This window comes from Cryphonectria parasitica (assembly GCF_011745365.1).
Source record: "Cryphonectria parasitica EP155 unplaced genomic scaffold M406scaffold_4, whole genome shotgun sequence".
Taxonomy (NCBI): Eukaryota; Fungi; Ascomycota; class Sordariomycetes; order Diaporthales; family Cryphonectriaceae; genus Cryphonectria; species Cryphonectria parasitica.
Window position 1 is genome coordinate 3,759,606 of NW_024468912.1, and position 15,571 is coordinate 3,775,176.

Below are 15,571 nucleotides of genomic sequence, written 5' to 3' on the forward strand. Positions count from 1 at the left end.
ACAGCAACGATACCTCGCAACATTTTCCACCCACAATAACCCCACCACCGCTCTCCTCTCCGGCGAGATGTCTGTCTCATCAGGAAGCACCGACCCTTTCCCAGGGCATATCATCCCCCTGGCCGACAGAAGTATCATGACCCAGTTCATATGGTGCTCGAGCGTCTTCTGCGTGCTGGTGGCCCTCTGGACGGGACTGCGCATCTACTCGAGGCAGGTGAGACAGATGCCCTTGGGACTTGAGGACATGCTGTATGGGATTTCTGTTGTCACCTTTTACGGCTTCATTGTCGCTCTTTACATGTCGGTCTACCTCGGTGGAGCGGGCTGGCATATGGATGAGCTGAATAAGTGGCACGTCGCACGACTGACACAGGTAAGTTTTGTTGCAATTGTGGTTTTCTTTCTTTTTCTTGGGGGGGGGGTTTTTTTTTTGAAGAGTAGTGATTGGTGCTTGTAGCAGTCATTATTAGTCTTATGCAACACGATGGACCGACCAGATTGCTGACCCTCTATTTACTTCTTCTTTTCTCCTCTCCGCAGTCGTTCCTCATGGTACAGTGTCTGTATGGCCTCTCGATGTGTACAGTAAAGTGGTCCATGCTGTTCATGTTGAAACGCATTTTTGCGGTCCGGTACTTCAGGGTTCGTGTCTCGTTTGCCATCCAATCACCCACTCATTAGAGGTTTTCTCGATGTTGTTGTTGTTAACACTCCGTCTCTGTTCTTCTTCTTCTTCTTTAGATCGTCACTTGGATCATCATAGGAATGCAGGCAGCCTGGCTGCTCCAGACAGTCCTGATCGGATTTCTCATCTGCCAACCCGTCCAGAAGAACTGGGATCCCACCGCCGCCGGAAGCTGTGGCAACCGTATCGCAGGGTACACATCCGTCAGCGTGGTCAACGTCGTCGTCGACGTGCTGATGCTCGTGCTCCCGCTGCCCATGGTCTTCAATCTGCAGGTCAAATCCGGCTACAAGGTCGGGCTATTCAGTATCTTCGGCATCGGCATCGTGACGGTCGTCTTCTCTGTCGTGCGGCTCTTCTCGCTCAACTCGATCGACTTTGACGACTTTTCCTACACCGTGCCCGAGGTCATGGTCTGGACGTCGGCCGAGAATGGAGTCATTATCCTGGTGGCTTCTTCTGCGCTGCTCAGGCCCGTGTTTGATAAGATGTTCCATGGCCTCCTGTCCCTCTCGGGAAGTAGGAACAGGCTGGGGGACGCGTCGAATCAGTATCCTTATGGGCAGAATAGTCGCTCGGGACTGGGCATGGGCAGCAGGATGCGCAAGGAGTTTGTTTCTGTTGGGGATGGCGATGGTGATGCCAATGGGGTGAGTTTGTCTCTTGACCCTAGGGGTCTTTCCCCCTCCCTCCCCCGCCCTCCAGCGACTTGACCTTTTATTGACACTTTTTATCTCTTCTCTTCCTGCTTTTTTTTCCAGTCCGACGATTTCCTCGAACTAGGTAACCTAGGCCCCAAGACAGAGATCACGGTGGGCACGCGTCACAGCCAGGGCACCTTACTCAACAGTTTCCCGGCAGAATCGAGCGCTGCACAGTCATCAATGGAAGGGAGAAAAACCATCATCAATATTAAACAAACAGTCGTGCAAACCTACGAGTGAATGGTTGCTGGGTGGTCAGATATGGCTACCAAAAAAAGGTTGTCCTGGAAGAGGAGAGGAAAGGGGAGTTTTATATTACAAAAAGAAAGAACAAGGGACGCTCTTTTCCTAATAATTGTTGACAATATACCCAAAAGACATTACATACTTCATCAGTACAGTGAAAGTCCTCAATGATTAAGTTCATTGTTACCTGCGTGTCTCGGAAGGAACAGACAGGAAGACGTCCCCCAAGGGTGGTCAGAAGCTTGTCGGATAACATCATGTGGTCTATTGGGGGCCAAAGCCAATTCAACTTTGGCTCTTCCTCGACCACCAACCCCCCCCTTGAGCTCTAACTTGGTATGTGCGCGCGCGCACACACACACACACGCACAGACAGACAGAATCCCGCTCATTCGTCACAGGCGGACGAATGAGCAAACCGCTTGCAACCGCACCTCATGCACGCAGAGCCAACCCCACAGGAGTGGATGGGAGCACGGCATATCTATGCAGTGCAACCCAACATTTCATGCGGTACACATACCCGACAGAGGCTGGAGAGGAATGGTCAGCGCACCACTGATGACCTCTGCTCTCCTTTCAAATCACACTCGCACATGCAACACACCGGTACACTTTTACAACCCCACCTCTGCCTTGTTCCCATTTTGAGTATTGCTGCTTGACGATCAACCAGTAGCCCAGCTTACTGATGATCGATTTGAACGGTTTGAAAAGTTGAATTGGTCATGAGGTGGGCGTTGTTTTTGGCCCGGCCTTCTCTGTCGCCGGAGCCGCCCGTTCCGGGCCGCCCGGAGAGCATGTCCTTGCTCCACTTGCCTCCGGTGCAGGCGAGGTAGATCGGGGTATATGAAGTCATAATAACGTGAAACATGATTACTGTGGTACTGTATGCAATTGGTGGTCTTTTGACTTATTCGAGTTCGCTTTGACTCATACCCTCCATCAAGACGAAGGGAAGGGGGGGGGGGGTCGGAGAGCCTCGCGTGCCCTCGTCACTTTTTCTTCCCTCCTTCTCCATCACATTCATTTTGACCAATATTGTAATTGGAAAACCCCGGCCGTTCCGGGGGAACCATGAATTATGTTCTCATCACGTTGCATCGGGAAACCGACGTCGGAATGCTCAGCAGGGTGGGAATAAATCTTCACAAGGGCGCCCTTGATTAATTGTTGGGGCGAGAGGGAGAATGTTCCAGCATTGTCGCCATCCATGGATCATATGACCGGCTGACTTAACAGAACATGATCGTCGTACCACAGTTGCATGCGAAAATGCAGTATTACATTGAAAAAATTGATGTCTCATCCACCCTCCCCCCGGAGGAGGTGGGGAGGGGATGTTGACACGGCAGAGTCTGCCACATCGCGCACCACGTCGGACCTATCAGATCAGGGCTCCGACAGCCCACCTTCCGAAAGGTCATACATCATTGGCGACGCTCTCTGTTTGCCTCTCTGGTACCGAACGTGAGAAAGTGAAGCAGGGGCCGGAAGGGAAGGGTCGGCCTTCTCTCGTGAAACGCGAAGCCGGCTGCGAGCTGACCTCACGATGATGTCTGTGCTGTCGCCTTGCTGGAAAGTTCGGATGCATCGCAGCTAAGGGGGGGGGGGGGGGCAGGAGGGGGCCTGGACCTCTTTTCCGTGCCTCTTTCGCCAATCATCCAGCTCGGCTTCTTCGGCTTGTGAGTTACTGGCGGGCACGATGTTGCATTTGTCAAAGCTCATGCTCTTCCACACCGTCGATGGTTGGTCAATGGGTGGGAGGGGTTGAGCACAGTTATTAATACTACATAAAAGGACACCCCGCCCCTCACATCATTTCTGTGCAGAACGATCTGTCTCATACTTCTCCCTCATCACACGCCAGTGAGAAACAAAGTGTCAAATACTAGGAACTACCACTCTCAAGAGGTTGTCTGTTCTGTGGACTTGCCTTCTGTCTTGACGCAATCCTTTGGCGGTGTCTATCACCTTCACCACAATCATCATTACATAGCGTTCTACCGCTCATAACAATTTGTTAAACCCAGCTCAACGTCGACAAGATGTTTCTCCAAGCAAGAGTGAACGATGCCCTCAACCACAACCCGCCTTCGGGTAGTGAGCACCTCAATGTCCACGGCTCCGATTGGCTATGGGCTGTGACTGCTGTCTTCGCCCTCCAATTTGTAAGTTCCTGGGATCGTGTCATTGAAACGGCACAGAGAAAAAGAAAATGCTGACCCTCCCTGCTTGAAAAAAAAAAGGTTGTCTTCTTCGTTCTCTCGGCAATTCACAAAGGCGAGAAGATCTTTCACTACATCTTCACAATTACATTGCTCGTTGGGTCCATTGCCTACTATGCCATGGCTTCCGACCTGGCGTGGGATGTCATCGGCCAGGTTGACCACGCCGGGAACGGTGACCGCCAGATTTTCTTTGCAAAATATGTCTACTGGTCTGTGTCTTTCCCTGCGGTCAACATCGCGCTGGGTCTCATCAGCGGTGTCTCCTGGGCTACGATCGCTTATACTGTCTTCTTGTCTTGGACCTGGTAAGTACTCATCCACTCATATTCATGCACGTATACACATTCTTTCTCCATCACCTCCATCATCCCTCCTGCCCTGACTACCTCTGCAAACCTTTCTGTGCAGAAATGATGGATCGTCCCGGCTGACACGATCACCTTCATAGGGTTCTCGCCTACCTCTTCACGGCCTACACAGACTCCACCTACAAATGGGGCTTCTACGCCTTTGGGACCATAGCCTACCTCCTCCTGGCCTACGAGACGCTCTTCGAAAGCCGCCGCTCTCTCGCAGGCCGCGATCTCGGTGCCGTCCGCACGCACCACCTCGGCCTCGCGTCCTGGGTCAACCTGCTCTGGCTCAACTACCCCATCGCCTTTGGCATCTCTGACGGCGGCAATGTCATTGGCGTCGTCGGCAGCTTCATCTACTTTGGCATCCTGGACGTGCTGTTGGTGCCCGTCGTCGCGGGCGCGTTCCTCTTCCTGGCCCGCAGGTGGGACTATGGCCGGATGAATATTGCTTTTACGCAGTATGGTCGCGTCCGGGCGGCGCCGGGCACGTTCCCTGAGAAGAACAATAATGGTGATGCTGCTGCTGCTGCTACGCCTGCGGGCGGGCCAGTCAACGATGTCCCTGCTGTCTAGGGGTCATGAGGCTGACAAGGCTCACGTCGCCGCCCTTGCTCTTAAGATGAGAGGCATCGCGAGAAGCAGTGAGAGGAGGGGGGAAGAGACACACAAGAGTTGACTTGGCCTGTCATCTTCGGACTGAGGTGACGAGACAAGATGGCCATGTCAGGGGATGAATGGCGAACACGAAAGTTGTGAGACAAAGGTGTCGATGAAAGTGAACACACCCTCGTTACACGAGTTTTACGATGATTTTCTTTCTGTTGAGATACCGATATACCCTCTTTTATTATTTATTGACCGTGGAATGCAAGAGCAAGGGTACTGGGCGCGAAAATTGGTTAATTCAATCGAGTCGTTTCATAACGGCACTTGGCTAATAATTAGTTAATTAAGACATTGGTACCCTTCTCAATTATTGTAATATCCTGCCTTGTGTAAGTGGATTAGAGTGATGGGCATGTGACACCGTAATCAAAACGTTTGTCAGTAGAGACAAGATGAGAATTGTGAGAATGTGAGTGTACTGTAGAACATTTTACTATTTCACTGGACATAATTATTATTTTTCTCTCAAGCTTTGTAATGTTCTTCTCCTTTTATTGGAGATTACGGTCATGTTGGGAGATGCTACAATCTGAGAAAGTGCAAACGTCTTCACTTTTGCTTCTATGATTGTGCTGGAAACTACAACTTATAAGTATAAAGTATAACTCAAAAGAGAAGACCGTTGAGACGGCAAGTGGATTTACTACGACCTTATCTTGCACAAATGCAGATGGAGGCCCGAACCCTTCACAAAAGCTATGAAAACAACATGGATTTCTGAGCGAGGAATTATTGCTGCAGGAAACAACATGCCTTCTCGACATTCTTGTTATACTTCTGCTTGCGATGGAAACAGTCACCAACGCGCATTGTTTAACAGGGGGTTTCAGATAAGGCTTCGAATATCACTGTTTCAGAAATAAGGTTGAAAAAATTGCTTGAAAAAATTGCACGTATGGCTCATTAGTACAATTCCATTATTGTTATGTACATATGCGGCATCGATCTGGAGATCTCATGATCTCATCAGACGCTGAGCCATCCGTGAATGTGTCAACGCAGTGATTAGATCTGAAGAGCATGTCTGTTAGTGTCATGACAACTGGTTAGCCGTATGGAGGAAGGCTGCTCATCTGCTGCTCTGACCTAAGAGAGAAAGGCTCTAAGTAAGACAGGTGAAGACTGCACTAGTTTTGGAATCGTAATACCACGGCGTATACTTTGTAAATTGACCCTGACTCTTTTGGTTCCACCTCCGTGTGACCTTAGGATGAAGATTCGTCCCGCTGGACTATTGAGGTTTGAAGATGTCCACGCCACCAGATCACTTGTTGGCTGCGAGTAAGAGAGGGTGGCTTGAGTCACACACTACAACACTACTACCTACCTGCATATTAGTCCTATGGTAGCTACGGCACATTGCCTTGTGATGCAAGGTCGTATTGAGAATGAATGGGTTGTACTGCAGTGTATGTTCTAGCGTAAGGGGAAACATCCAAGGACGATCTTTGCATGGAGGGCGTGCTGTGAACTAGGCCTCTGGGTGGTGCTTAGCATAGGGGGACAGGTAGGGGCCCTAGGGCTAGCACCTACTTCTCCTCAGCACGGCCTGACCAGTGACAACAAAGCGGGACATGCAAGACAATGGATCTCTCCTGCCCGGCTCCATTTATTTAGTGTACCCTTGCAAGTCGGCGCTTTACCCAGCTGGACATTCGCGCGCCCACAGCAAATGATATCAGTGCCAAAGTGCTTTGATAGTACAGATTGATGGGTTCCTAGCACAGCAGCTAGACCACGCGCCACGATATTGCATTATCTATCTCTTGGATAGGCCGTCCTCATCGTTTTATGCCGGTTTCAGAGACGTTGAAATCTCAATGTGTGGACAGTACAAGTAGCTCACCAACTCGCCCTCCCACATTGCTCTCATCCCGCGATTATCCTCGCGATATCATCACTACGACTAGCTACAACTCTGGCCAGGCAGCATCAGCTGCGCACCCCTCACATCAGCTGGCCACCTCAGCCGCGGCTCTGTCTCAGACCTCGACGGCTGTCTCAGACAGAAGCAGGAGGATACGGTCCCCAACAGTATCGCAACAGGGGCCGGTGGTGACGACATCAGCAGCTGCAGAGGAGGAAGAGGAGCAGTACGAGCTCGACGACTACCTACAAATCTCGGCGCGGCGCGAGCGCGAGGAGAGAGAAGCGAGGAGAGCAGCCAAGAGGGCCGAGAAGCGTCGTTGGCTCCAAGATAGGGACGAGATGAAGTTCTCTCACAGCATCCAGTTCAATGCCGTGCCGGACTGGAGCAGTCACTACATTGCCTATAGCAATCTCAAGAAATTGTGAGCTCTCACCCCATCCCGTCCCCTCCCCCTCCCCCTCCCCAACCGAAGATAGACTTGGCGTGATGACATCTGGCTGACTCGCTTGCCTGCTGTCATCAGAATCTATCAGCTCGAGAAAGCCGTTCACCAGACCAACCACTCCCACGCCGGCGATGCCGAGTCACGGCCCCTCATACCCTCCGACGACCCCGAGGGCGTCTTCAAGCGTGCCCTCGATGTCGAGCTCGAGAAGATCATCTCGTTCTACCAGATCAAGGAGCGTGAGCTGATAGACGAGGTGAACCATTTACTGAACGACGTTGGCCGCTTTGAAGAGGAGGAGGACGGCGAGAACGGCACGGCTGACAGGCCCCCGACAGGCCACAGCAACAGCCACGTGCAGAACAGACAGCTGGGCGGGCGGAGGGACAGCGCGCATAGCCATCGCTCTACCGAGGACGGTGTCGAGGAAGACAGCGACGAGGATGAGGACGGGGACGAGACCACTGCGCTGACGGCGCCGTCGAGCCGCAGGCGTCGTGTCAGCCAACTGAGCGGGCGGCGTCGGTTGGCACCCCAGGGCCCTGTGACGGATCTGACGGTCTCGACGGAGCTGACGAGGTCGGTGCGCCGGATGAGCGCCAGCTACGATGACTACGAGCAGGCGGTGCTGTTCTCTGGCGGGATCATGCTCAAGAAGCGCATCATCGGCCTGTATGTTCAGTTGTGCGAGCTCAAGAGCTACGTGCAGCTGAACAAGACTGGATTCCGCAAGGTGCTGAAGAAGTTCGACAAGATCCTAGACCGGCGGTACAGGCCGGTGTACATGGAGAAGTATGTCGAGCCGGCATATCCCTTCCAGGAGGCGACAATGCGAGCCGTCGAGGAGAATATCAGCAAAATGGAGCAGGCCTACACCGACATCGTGACTAACGGCAACGAGGAGGCGGCCAAGAGGGACCTCCGCAGCCACCTCCGTGAGCATGTCGTGTGGGAACGAAACACCGTGTGGAGAGACCTCATAGGCATGGAGCGCAGGGCGGAGGCCGCAAGCTTGGGCCGTGCGCTGCTGGGCAGAGGGGACGCCATCAAGACGAGACTGCAGGGCGATGATGACGATTCTCCCGAGACCAAGGCGATCATGACTCCTGTTGGCAGGTTCACATGTCCTGTTTGGCTATTCAGCTCGGCCATGTTCACCCTGCTGATCATCCTCGTGGTGTTCTTCGTGCTGCTCTTCATCCCGATTATGGAGAAGCCGGAGCAACAGAATTGCCTGGCGATGCTGGTCTTTGTGAGCTTGTTGTGGGCCACCGAGGTGAGTTTGATCCTTGTTACTGTCCGACGAGACAAGAGGGCAATGAAAACTAATCTGTGCATCTAGGCAATCCCGCTCTTCGTCACCTCCCTGATGATCCCGTTCCTGTGCGTCCTCCTTAACGTGATCATAGCGGAACAGCCGCCACATGTGAGGCTGGACTCTAAGAAGGCGACTGCGTACATATTCTCTGCGATGTGGACGCCTGTGATTATGCTCCTGCTCGGCGGCTTCACGCTCGCGGCTGCGCTGTCCAAGTGTAAGATTGACAAGCGCATTGCCACTTTTGTGCTCAGCAAGGCGGGCACCACACCGAGGACGGTGCTCGTCGCGACCATGTTTGTTGCTGCTTTTGCGAGCATGTTGATCAGCAACGTGGCTGCTCCAGTGCTGTGCTTCTCTATTATCGAGGTGAGAAATGCTTTATTTGTTTGCATCGCCCACGAGGACGGGAGTGATAACTGACAGGTGTTCCTATAGCCTATGCTCCGCAACCTTCCCTCTGACTCCAACATGTCCAAAGCCGTCATCATGGGTATAGCCCTTGCGTCCAACATTGGCGGCATGCTCTCACCCATCGCCTCACCGCAGAACGTGGTGGCACTGGGCATCATGGCTCCCGAACCCGGCTGGGGCCAGTGGTTCTTTATTGTGATCCCTGTCGGCATCGTCTCGATCTGTCTCATCTGGCTTCTGTTGCTCGTCACCTTTCGTCCTGGTCGCGGTACGACTATTGTTCCTATCCGCCAGGTTCAGGATAAGTTCACGGGCGTGCAGTGGTTTGTCTCGATTGTCACAATCGGGACCATCGCTTTGTGGTGTGCGAGTCACCAGCTCGAACCAGTCTTTGGCGATATGGGCGTCATTGCCATCATACCAATTGTACTGTTTTTCGGTGTTGGGATCTTGACCAAAGAGGACTTCAATAATTTCCCCTGGACCATCATCATCCTTGCAGCTGGTGGATTGTCCCTTGGCAAGGCAGTCAAGTCCTCTGGTCTCCTCGACACCGTCGCGGTCGCTATCAGCCACCGCGTGGAGGGGATGAGCCTGTACGGCGTTCTGGTCGTGTTCTCGTGCCTGATCCTCGTCATTGCGACTTTCATCAGCCACACCGTGGCAGCCTTGATCATACTGCCGCTGGTCTATGATGTTGGTGCGTCGATGGAGGAGCCACACCCGAACCTGTTGGTCATGGCGGGCGTCCTGATGTGCTCTGCCGCGATGGGACTGCCGACGAGCGGGTTCCCGAATATGAGTAAGTACCGCGTCATTGCTATCCATCGACTGCTCGAATTGTTTGCTGACTTTTTTTTTCTTCTTTCTTCTTCTCTCACTCCAGCTGCGATCATGAAGGAGGACCCGGCCGGGCAGAGATACCTCAAAGTCAGGCACTTCATCAGCAGGGGCGTGCCGAGCAGTCTCATCACGCTTGTCGTGGTGGTCAGCCTGGGGTATGGGGCGATGAGAGTTAGTGGCATGTAGTTGTTTCTGACGAGGCTTGTGCTAAGGTACAGTATGTTCTGTTTGTACACATTGAGTGGGGTGTTTTGGGAAGGATCCTTGGAGTTCCTGAACGGTATCGAATTGCACGTGTTGACATAAGAATTCGGCGTCAAATGTGGGGAAGACGTATACATCTCAAGGACATGTTTGGGTGGTGGTGGAACACAAGAGATAGAATGTTGGTTTGTGTGAAGTAAGACGGCGGGCATAGAAAGCGATGTATATTTATTATTCTTTGAGTTGAGTACGGATTTTGGAATTAAGAATGAAGGTATATCTTTGACCAACAGAGATTATGAAGAAGATTGACCTCTTTCCAATCTATATTTATTGTTGAAGAATTGAGACCACAACGATGAGAACAAAAAGCCAATCCGTAGACTTATAGGGCGTTGCGGGGACCTATTAGAGTGTTGGGAAGGCCGGGAACTATGCGGTCATACCAGGTCACTCGGCCCGCAGTCTGCGAACCGCTCCTCGCTGTCAAGGTCATTTGCTTGCCTTCTAGCAAGCTCCACAGACAGCTTGCTTGTACTGTTGCTGTACTGGACTGTACCTTTGCAACACCAGCCCGCTGAATCAAACAGTTCCATACACGCTCTGGTCATCGTCGCAACACTGCGTTTTCTCAACAAATACAAGGTCCTGATGTCCTCCTAGGGCTCCCCGCATCTTGGTTGCAGCTGCCAGCCAGCGCACCTCTCGGCAGCAGCAGCGATGCTCTCCGCATTCACGGCTCGACCTATCATCGAACTCAAGCAGAGGGACAAGTCCAAGATAGAAACTATTCTGGCTTATGGTATGTGTGTGCTTTTCCTCTCTTGCTGGTACACCCGGGAGAGTAAATTTGTTTTGACCAGAACCTCGAAAAAGGCGACCGCGTGCTTGTTGGCCTGAACACAGGCAGCTTGCGAGTCTACCGTCTGAACGAGCTCGAACCTCCAGCCCTCCCTTCCTCGCCCTCCTTGTCCTCCCAGCATAACAAGACGACTACGAACGGCTCGTCAGATAAGCACGATAATGCCCAGGCAGTCGGCTCACTGGACGCCGCGGGGTTCCAGCCCACGCCCGCGAAAGCTCAACCGAAGCCGACCGACCTCCTCCGAGAGGTAGAAAAGTTCTCAACGCGGGCCATCGAACAGCTGGCGATCATCAAGGAGGCCAACACGCTGGTCTCCCTGTCCAACTACGCCATCTCGCTGCACGATCTGCAGACGTACGAACCGCTGGGCGGCTGCGCGCCCCTTGCGCGCTCCAAGAACGCCTCGTGCTTCGCCGTCACGTCCAACATCGTGCGCGACACCGAGACAGGCATTCCCGAGATCATCTCGCGCATGGCCGTCGCCGCCAAGCGGAAGCTGCTGCTGTGGAACTGGCACGAGAGCGAGCTGTCTCCAGACGTCGCCGAGGTCGTGCTTACCGAGGCCATCCGCACCGTGACGTGGGCGAGCGCCACAAGGCTGGTGTGTGGCATGAACGCCGGGTACGTGTTGGTCGATGTGGTCACAGGTACTGTGGAGGATGTTGTCGCACCAGGCCACATCGCGGGTGCCGGCCAGGGGAGCAGGTTTGGCGCCATGAGCAGCGCCGGCATGGGCTACATGGGCTTGGGCGGGTACGTGCCTAGGCCATTGGCGACGAAGCTGGCCGATGGGCAGATGCTGCTCGCCAAGGACATCAACACTCTCTTCATCACGGACGAGGGCAAGCCGGTGCCCGACAAGAAACAGATCCCCTGGCAGTCTGCGCCCGAGGGCGTGGGGTACTCGTACCCATACATCCTGGCGCTGCAGAGCCCTACGAAGGGCTCGCTGGAGGTCAGGAACCCGGATACGCTGAGCCTGCTGCAGACGGTCCCGCTGCCGGGCGCCGCGAATCTGCATTTCCCGCCGCCCACCGTGAGTCTTGCCCACGCGGGCAAGGGCTTCCACATCTCGAGCGAGAGGGTGGTGTGGAAGATGGACGCGACCGACTATGACTCGCAGATCGAGGAACTGGTGGGCAGCGAGAGGTACGACGAGGCCATTAGCGTGCTGGCCATGCTGGAGGATGCACTGTTGAAGAACAAGACGGAGACTATGCGGAGCATCAAGATGCAGAAGGCGGAGGTGCTGTTTCGCGCAAAAAAGTATCGCGAGTCCATGGATTTGTTCAACGAGGACGAGGTGCATGCGCCGCCGGAACGGGTCCTGAGGCTGTTTCCCAAGAGTATCGCAGGCGACTTGTCTGGTCACCCCGAGGACAAGGAGAGCGACGAGTCAGAGGATGAGGCGCATCATGTCAAGGTGGTGGGGGGCGAGAATGGCGAGAAGACGCACGCACACCCACATGGACATGGACATGGGCACGCACACGCACGTAAGGAGAGCGACGCCACTTCGAACCATACCGAGGAGGTTTCCTCGCCAACAAATATGGGTGGTGGGTTTGCGAGGATGCTGCTTGGGCACCGCACAAAGGCCAACCCGGAGACCGCCTCCATCACCTCGTCTACAAAGAAAGGGGCCGATACAGACGATGCGGGCAGTGTGGATGGCAAGTCTTCTGGCGACGATAACAGCGTGCCGGAGGGAAAGGACCTGAAGGAAGCCGTGCTTGAGCTGCGAGGGTTCCTGGCCGGCACGCGCGCGCGTCTGCAGCGCGTCCTCGATCCTGTGACGGGCAGGTTGAAACTAAAGCCTGCTCAGACTGGCTCCAGCGAACAGGCCCTGCGAAGTCTCCTCAGCACCACCACTGGCGGGCGAGACGAGTCTGAGAATGAGCTGGAGCGCCACCTCCAGGACACGTTCAAGATGGTCGACACCTGCCTCTTCCGGGCATACATGTTTTCCGCACCCACGCTCGCCTCCTCGCTGTTCCGCATTCCCAACTTCTGCGACCCGGATGTGGTCAACGAGAAGCTTCTCGAGCACAACCGGTACAACGAGCTCGTCGATTTCTTTTACGGCAAGAAGCTCCACCGCCAGGCCCTCGAGCTCCTCAAGAAGTTTGGCGAGGGCGACAAGCCCAACGACAAGGCGCCAGGGCTGCACGGCCCGCAGCGCACGGTGGGGTACTTGCAGAACCTCCCTCCCGAGATGATCGACCTGATTCTCGAGTTCTCGGAGTGGACCCTGCGCAAGGCACCGGACCTGGCGATGGAGGTGTTTGTCGCCGATACAGAGAACGCCGAGACGTTACCGAGGCACCGCATCGTGCAGTTCCTGGACAGGATTGACGCGAAGCTGGAGGTGAGGTATCTTGAGCACATCATCACGGAGCTCAACGACCTGACGCCCGACTTCCACAACCGGCTGGTGGAGCTGCTCGTGCAGCAGCTCAAGGGGGCCAATATCCGCGACGTGACGTGGGAAGCAGAGATGGCACGGCTTGTGCGGTTTCTGAAGGAGAGTGGGCAGTATAGTCTGGGGCGGGCCTTTAGCCTTCTCAAGGGTGACGGTGAGTACCACGTTTCCCCCACCTCGTGCTAGATTTTGTCTACATAGTGCATCTTCGAATGTGGACTCCACACTGACAGTGACATGAACCTGCAGATCCGGCATTCTACGAGGCACAGGCTATCGTGTTTAGCAACATGGGTGAGCACAGAGCGGCCCTGCTGATTTATGTTTTCAAGATGCAAGATTACGCCAAAGCAGAAGAGTAAGTGAATCGTCTTTTCGTTCGACCCAAAATTTTTTTTTTTGGGGGGTCTTCCATCTTGTATTCTGACACCAACTGCCAGATACTGTAATCGCCTGCACAAGTCGCAAGAGATCCCATCAGCCACGCCAAAGTCGCCCTCAGCCTCGAAAGGGCACAGGCCGTCTTCAGCACACGATGATACCAATGATGCCACCCCATCTATCTACCAGACCCTGCTCTCCCTTTACCTTACACCGCCGCCGCCCAATAAACCTAACCTAGAACCGGCGCTCGACCTTCTCTCTAAACACGGCTCCCGGCTCCCCGCGGCGTCGACCCTGTCCCTGATCCCAGACACGCTCCCCATAGCAGACCTTGAGTCTTACTTCCGCGGGCGCATCCGTGCAGCCAACAGCGCGGTGAACGAGAGCCGCATCGTGGCTGGGCTGCGCGAGACAGAGTTCGTCGCGAGCCAGGCGTTGTTGCTGCTGGGCGACGGGGTGCCAGGTGGACAGGGCGGGCGCAACAGGAGGGTGGTTGTTCATGATGAGAGGGTGTGCGGGGTGTGTCATAAGCGGCTCGGCGGGAGCGTGGTTGCTGCGTTGCCTGACAATACCGTCGTACATTATGGGTGTCTGCATCGGGCGACGACGACGACGACGACAACGACCGGTACAGGTGCTCAACAACAGCAGCAACAGCAGAGGACAGATGGCAGAGCGGGTGCGTGGGGGCGGACAGGGTCGGCGACGGTGGGTGGGCTGCCATCGTCGGGTGGCTGGGGATGATGCTGGCTCATTCCTTTTGTTGGGGGCGAAGGCTGTCTTGTGTGTCGAGGGTTGTTTGTGTCCCTGTTCCTGTGCATATTCGCTTTTTCTTTCTTTCGCATTCCGAGGCGCATTTCGCAATACCCCTTCTCTTTCTTGTTCTCTTGTCCTCTTCCATTGGTATACAGACTTAGAATCAGCATCTCAAGGATAACTCCACGAAAAGGTTGTGCATTCAGTCCTCTTCTTCCTGTGCCTCTTCGCCGTAGTTCTCTTCCTCCTTGGTCTCGTCAATCTCAGCGGCCGGTGTTCCGTTCTTGGTGTTGGTGTTGGCAGTGTCCTTGGCCCGGTCCTCGTCCATCCTCTGCGTGAGCTCCTTGTTGATCTGCTCCTGCATGGCGGATGTGGCCTTGCGCAGGTCGGCCAGGTATCTTGTCTTGTCAGGCACGGTTGGGTTGGTGGTGCCCGAGGGAGGGGCCTGGAGGTCGTGGGTGAGGGTGAAGGGAGCGTTGGTTGGGGAGGTGTACGTTGCCGAGAGGGAGAGTTTCTGGTCGGAGGATGCCATTATGATGTGCGAGAATCTTGGAAACTGGTTCGAGGTGGAGGAGAGGTCGGTGGTCGGTCTCTGGCGGAAATCACTGTAGTACTGTGCTTGCTATGTAATGTTTACTATGGCAAGTCAGTACCAAATTTCTAGGCTGAGGCTGAATCAGGACCTCCCCTCTCATAGTGGGGCAACTGTGGTGCAGTAGCATCTGCACAGGGGCCCCCCTTACCTTGGTCGTAGGCACTTAACCCCATGGGGCAGGGGTGGTTTAAGACGCCGTCATCCTGCTTCTTCCTTCTTTCCCTGGCCTCTCAAGGGTTTCTCCAGTTTGAGGTGCCGAAAAGCAGGGCTACCTTGATATCCTGTCTTACTACTTTCCAAGTAACTACTATACACATTACTGTGGTACTGTGTAGATATGTACTGTGGTAGGAAGTTCTCATACTTGCTGGTGCGCTACAACACAATCCCCTCTCAGGCAGATTTAGTGTTTTTAAGATCGTAAATTAAGTACGTACTAATCTACAGTACATCGGGCAAGGTTATAAAACCATCAGTGTCGTAATCAGTCTTGAGAGATATGCCAGGATCTCTCGGTATAGGTCCCGCACGCACCCAGCCGCGTACTTGGTATGTACTGTAGAC

The 15,571-nt window shown here is 54.1% G+C and overlaps 3 protein-coding genes across 3 annotated transcripts; all 3 read left to right on the forward strand.

Moving 5' to 3' along the window:
* Positions 1 to 136: 136 nt before the first annotated feature.
* Positions 137 to 1,685, forward strand: M406DRAFT_290634 (uncharacterized protein; the record flags this gene model as incomplete). The annotated part of the gene is made up of 3 exons (XM_040918916.1): positions 137 to 394; positions 562 to 651; positions 745 to 1,685. The coding sequence occupies 3 exons, from the start codon at positions 137 to 139 to the stop codon at positions 1,399 to 1,401; spliced, it is 1,005 nt and encodes a 334-aa protein (XP_040777202.1). The 3' UTR covers positions 1,402 to 1,685.
* Positions 1,686 to 3,498: 1,813 nt separating this feature from the next.
* Positions 3,499 to 5,214, forward strand: M406DRAFT_356251 (family A G protein-coupled receptor-like protein). Its single transcript, XM_040923394.1, has 3 exons — positions 3,499 to 3,809; positions 3,888 to 4,174; positions 4,318 to 5,214. Exons 1-3 carry the CDS (start codon positions 3,687 to 3,689, stop codon positions 4,796 to 4,798), a joined length of 891 nt encoding a protein of 296 aa, XP_040777203.1. The 5' UTR covers positions 3,499 to 3,686; the 3' UTR covers positions 4,799 to 5,214.
* A 1,528-nt stretch (positions 5,215 to 6,742) lies between these two features.
* Positions 6,743 to 15,023, forward strand: M406DRAFT_346243 (SPX-domain-containing protein; the record flags this gene model as incomplete). Its single annotated transcript, XM_040922168.1, has 12 exons — positions 6,743 to 7,182; positions 7,285 to 8,482; positions 8,549 to 8,893; positions 8,963 to 9,780; positions 9,825 to 9,852; positions 10,052 to 10,061; positions 10,704 to 10,787; positions 10,862 to 13,426; positions 13,522 to 13,630; positions 13,713 to 13,717; positions 13,775 to 14,284; positions 14,716 to 15,023. Exons 1-12 carry the CDS (start codon positions 7,100 to 7,102, stop codon positions 15,021 to 15,023), a joined length of 6,063 nt encoding a protein of 2,020 aa, XP_040777204.1. The 5' UTR covers positions 6,743 to 7,099.
* Between the last annotated feature and the right edge of the window lie 548 nt (positions 15,024 to 15,571).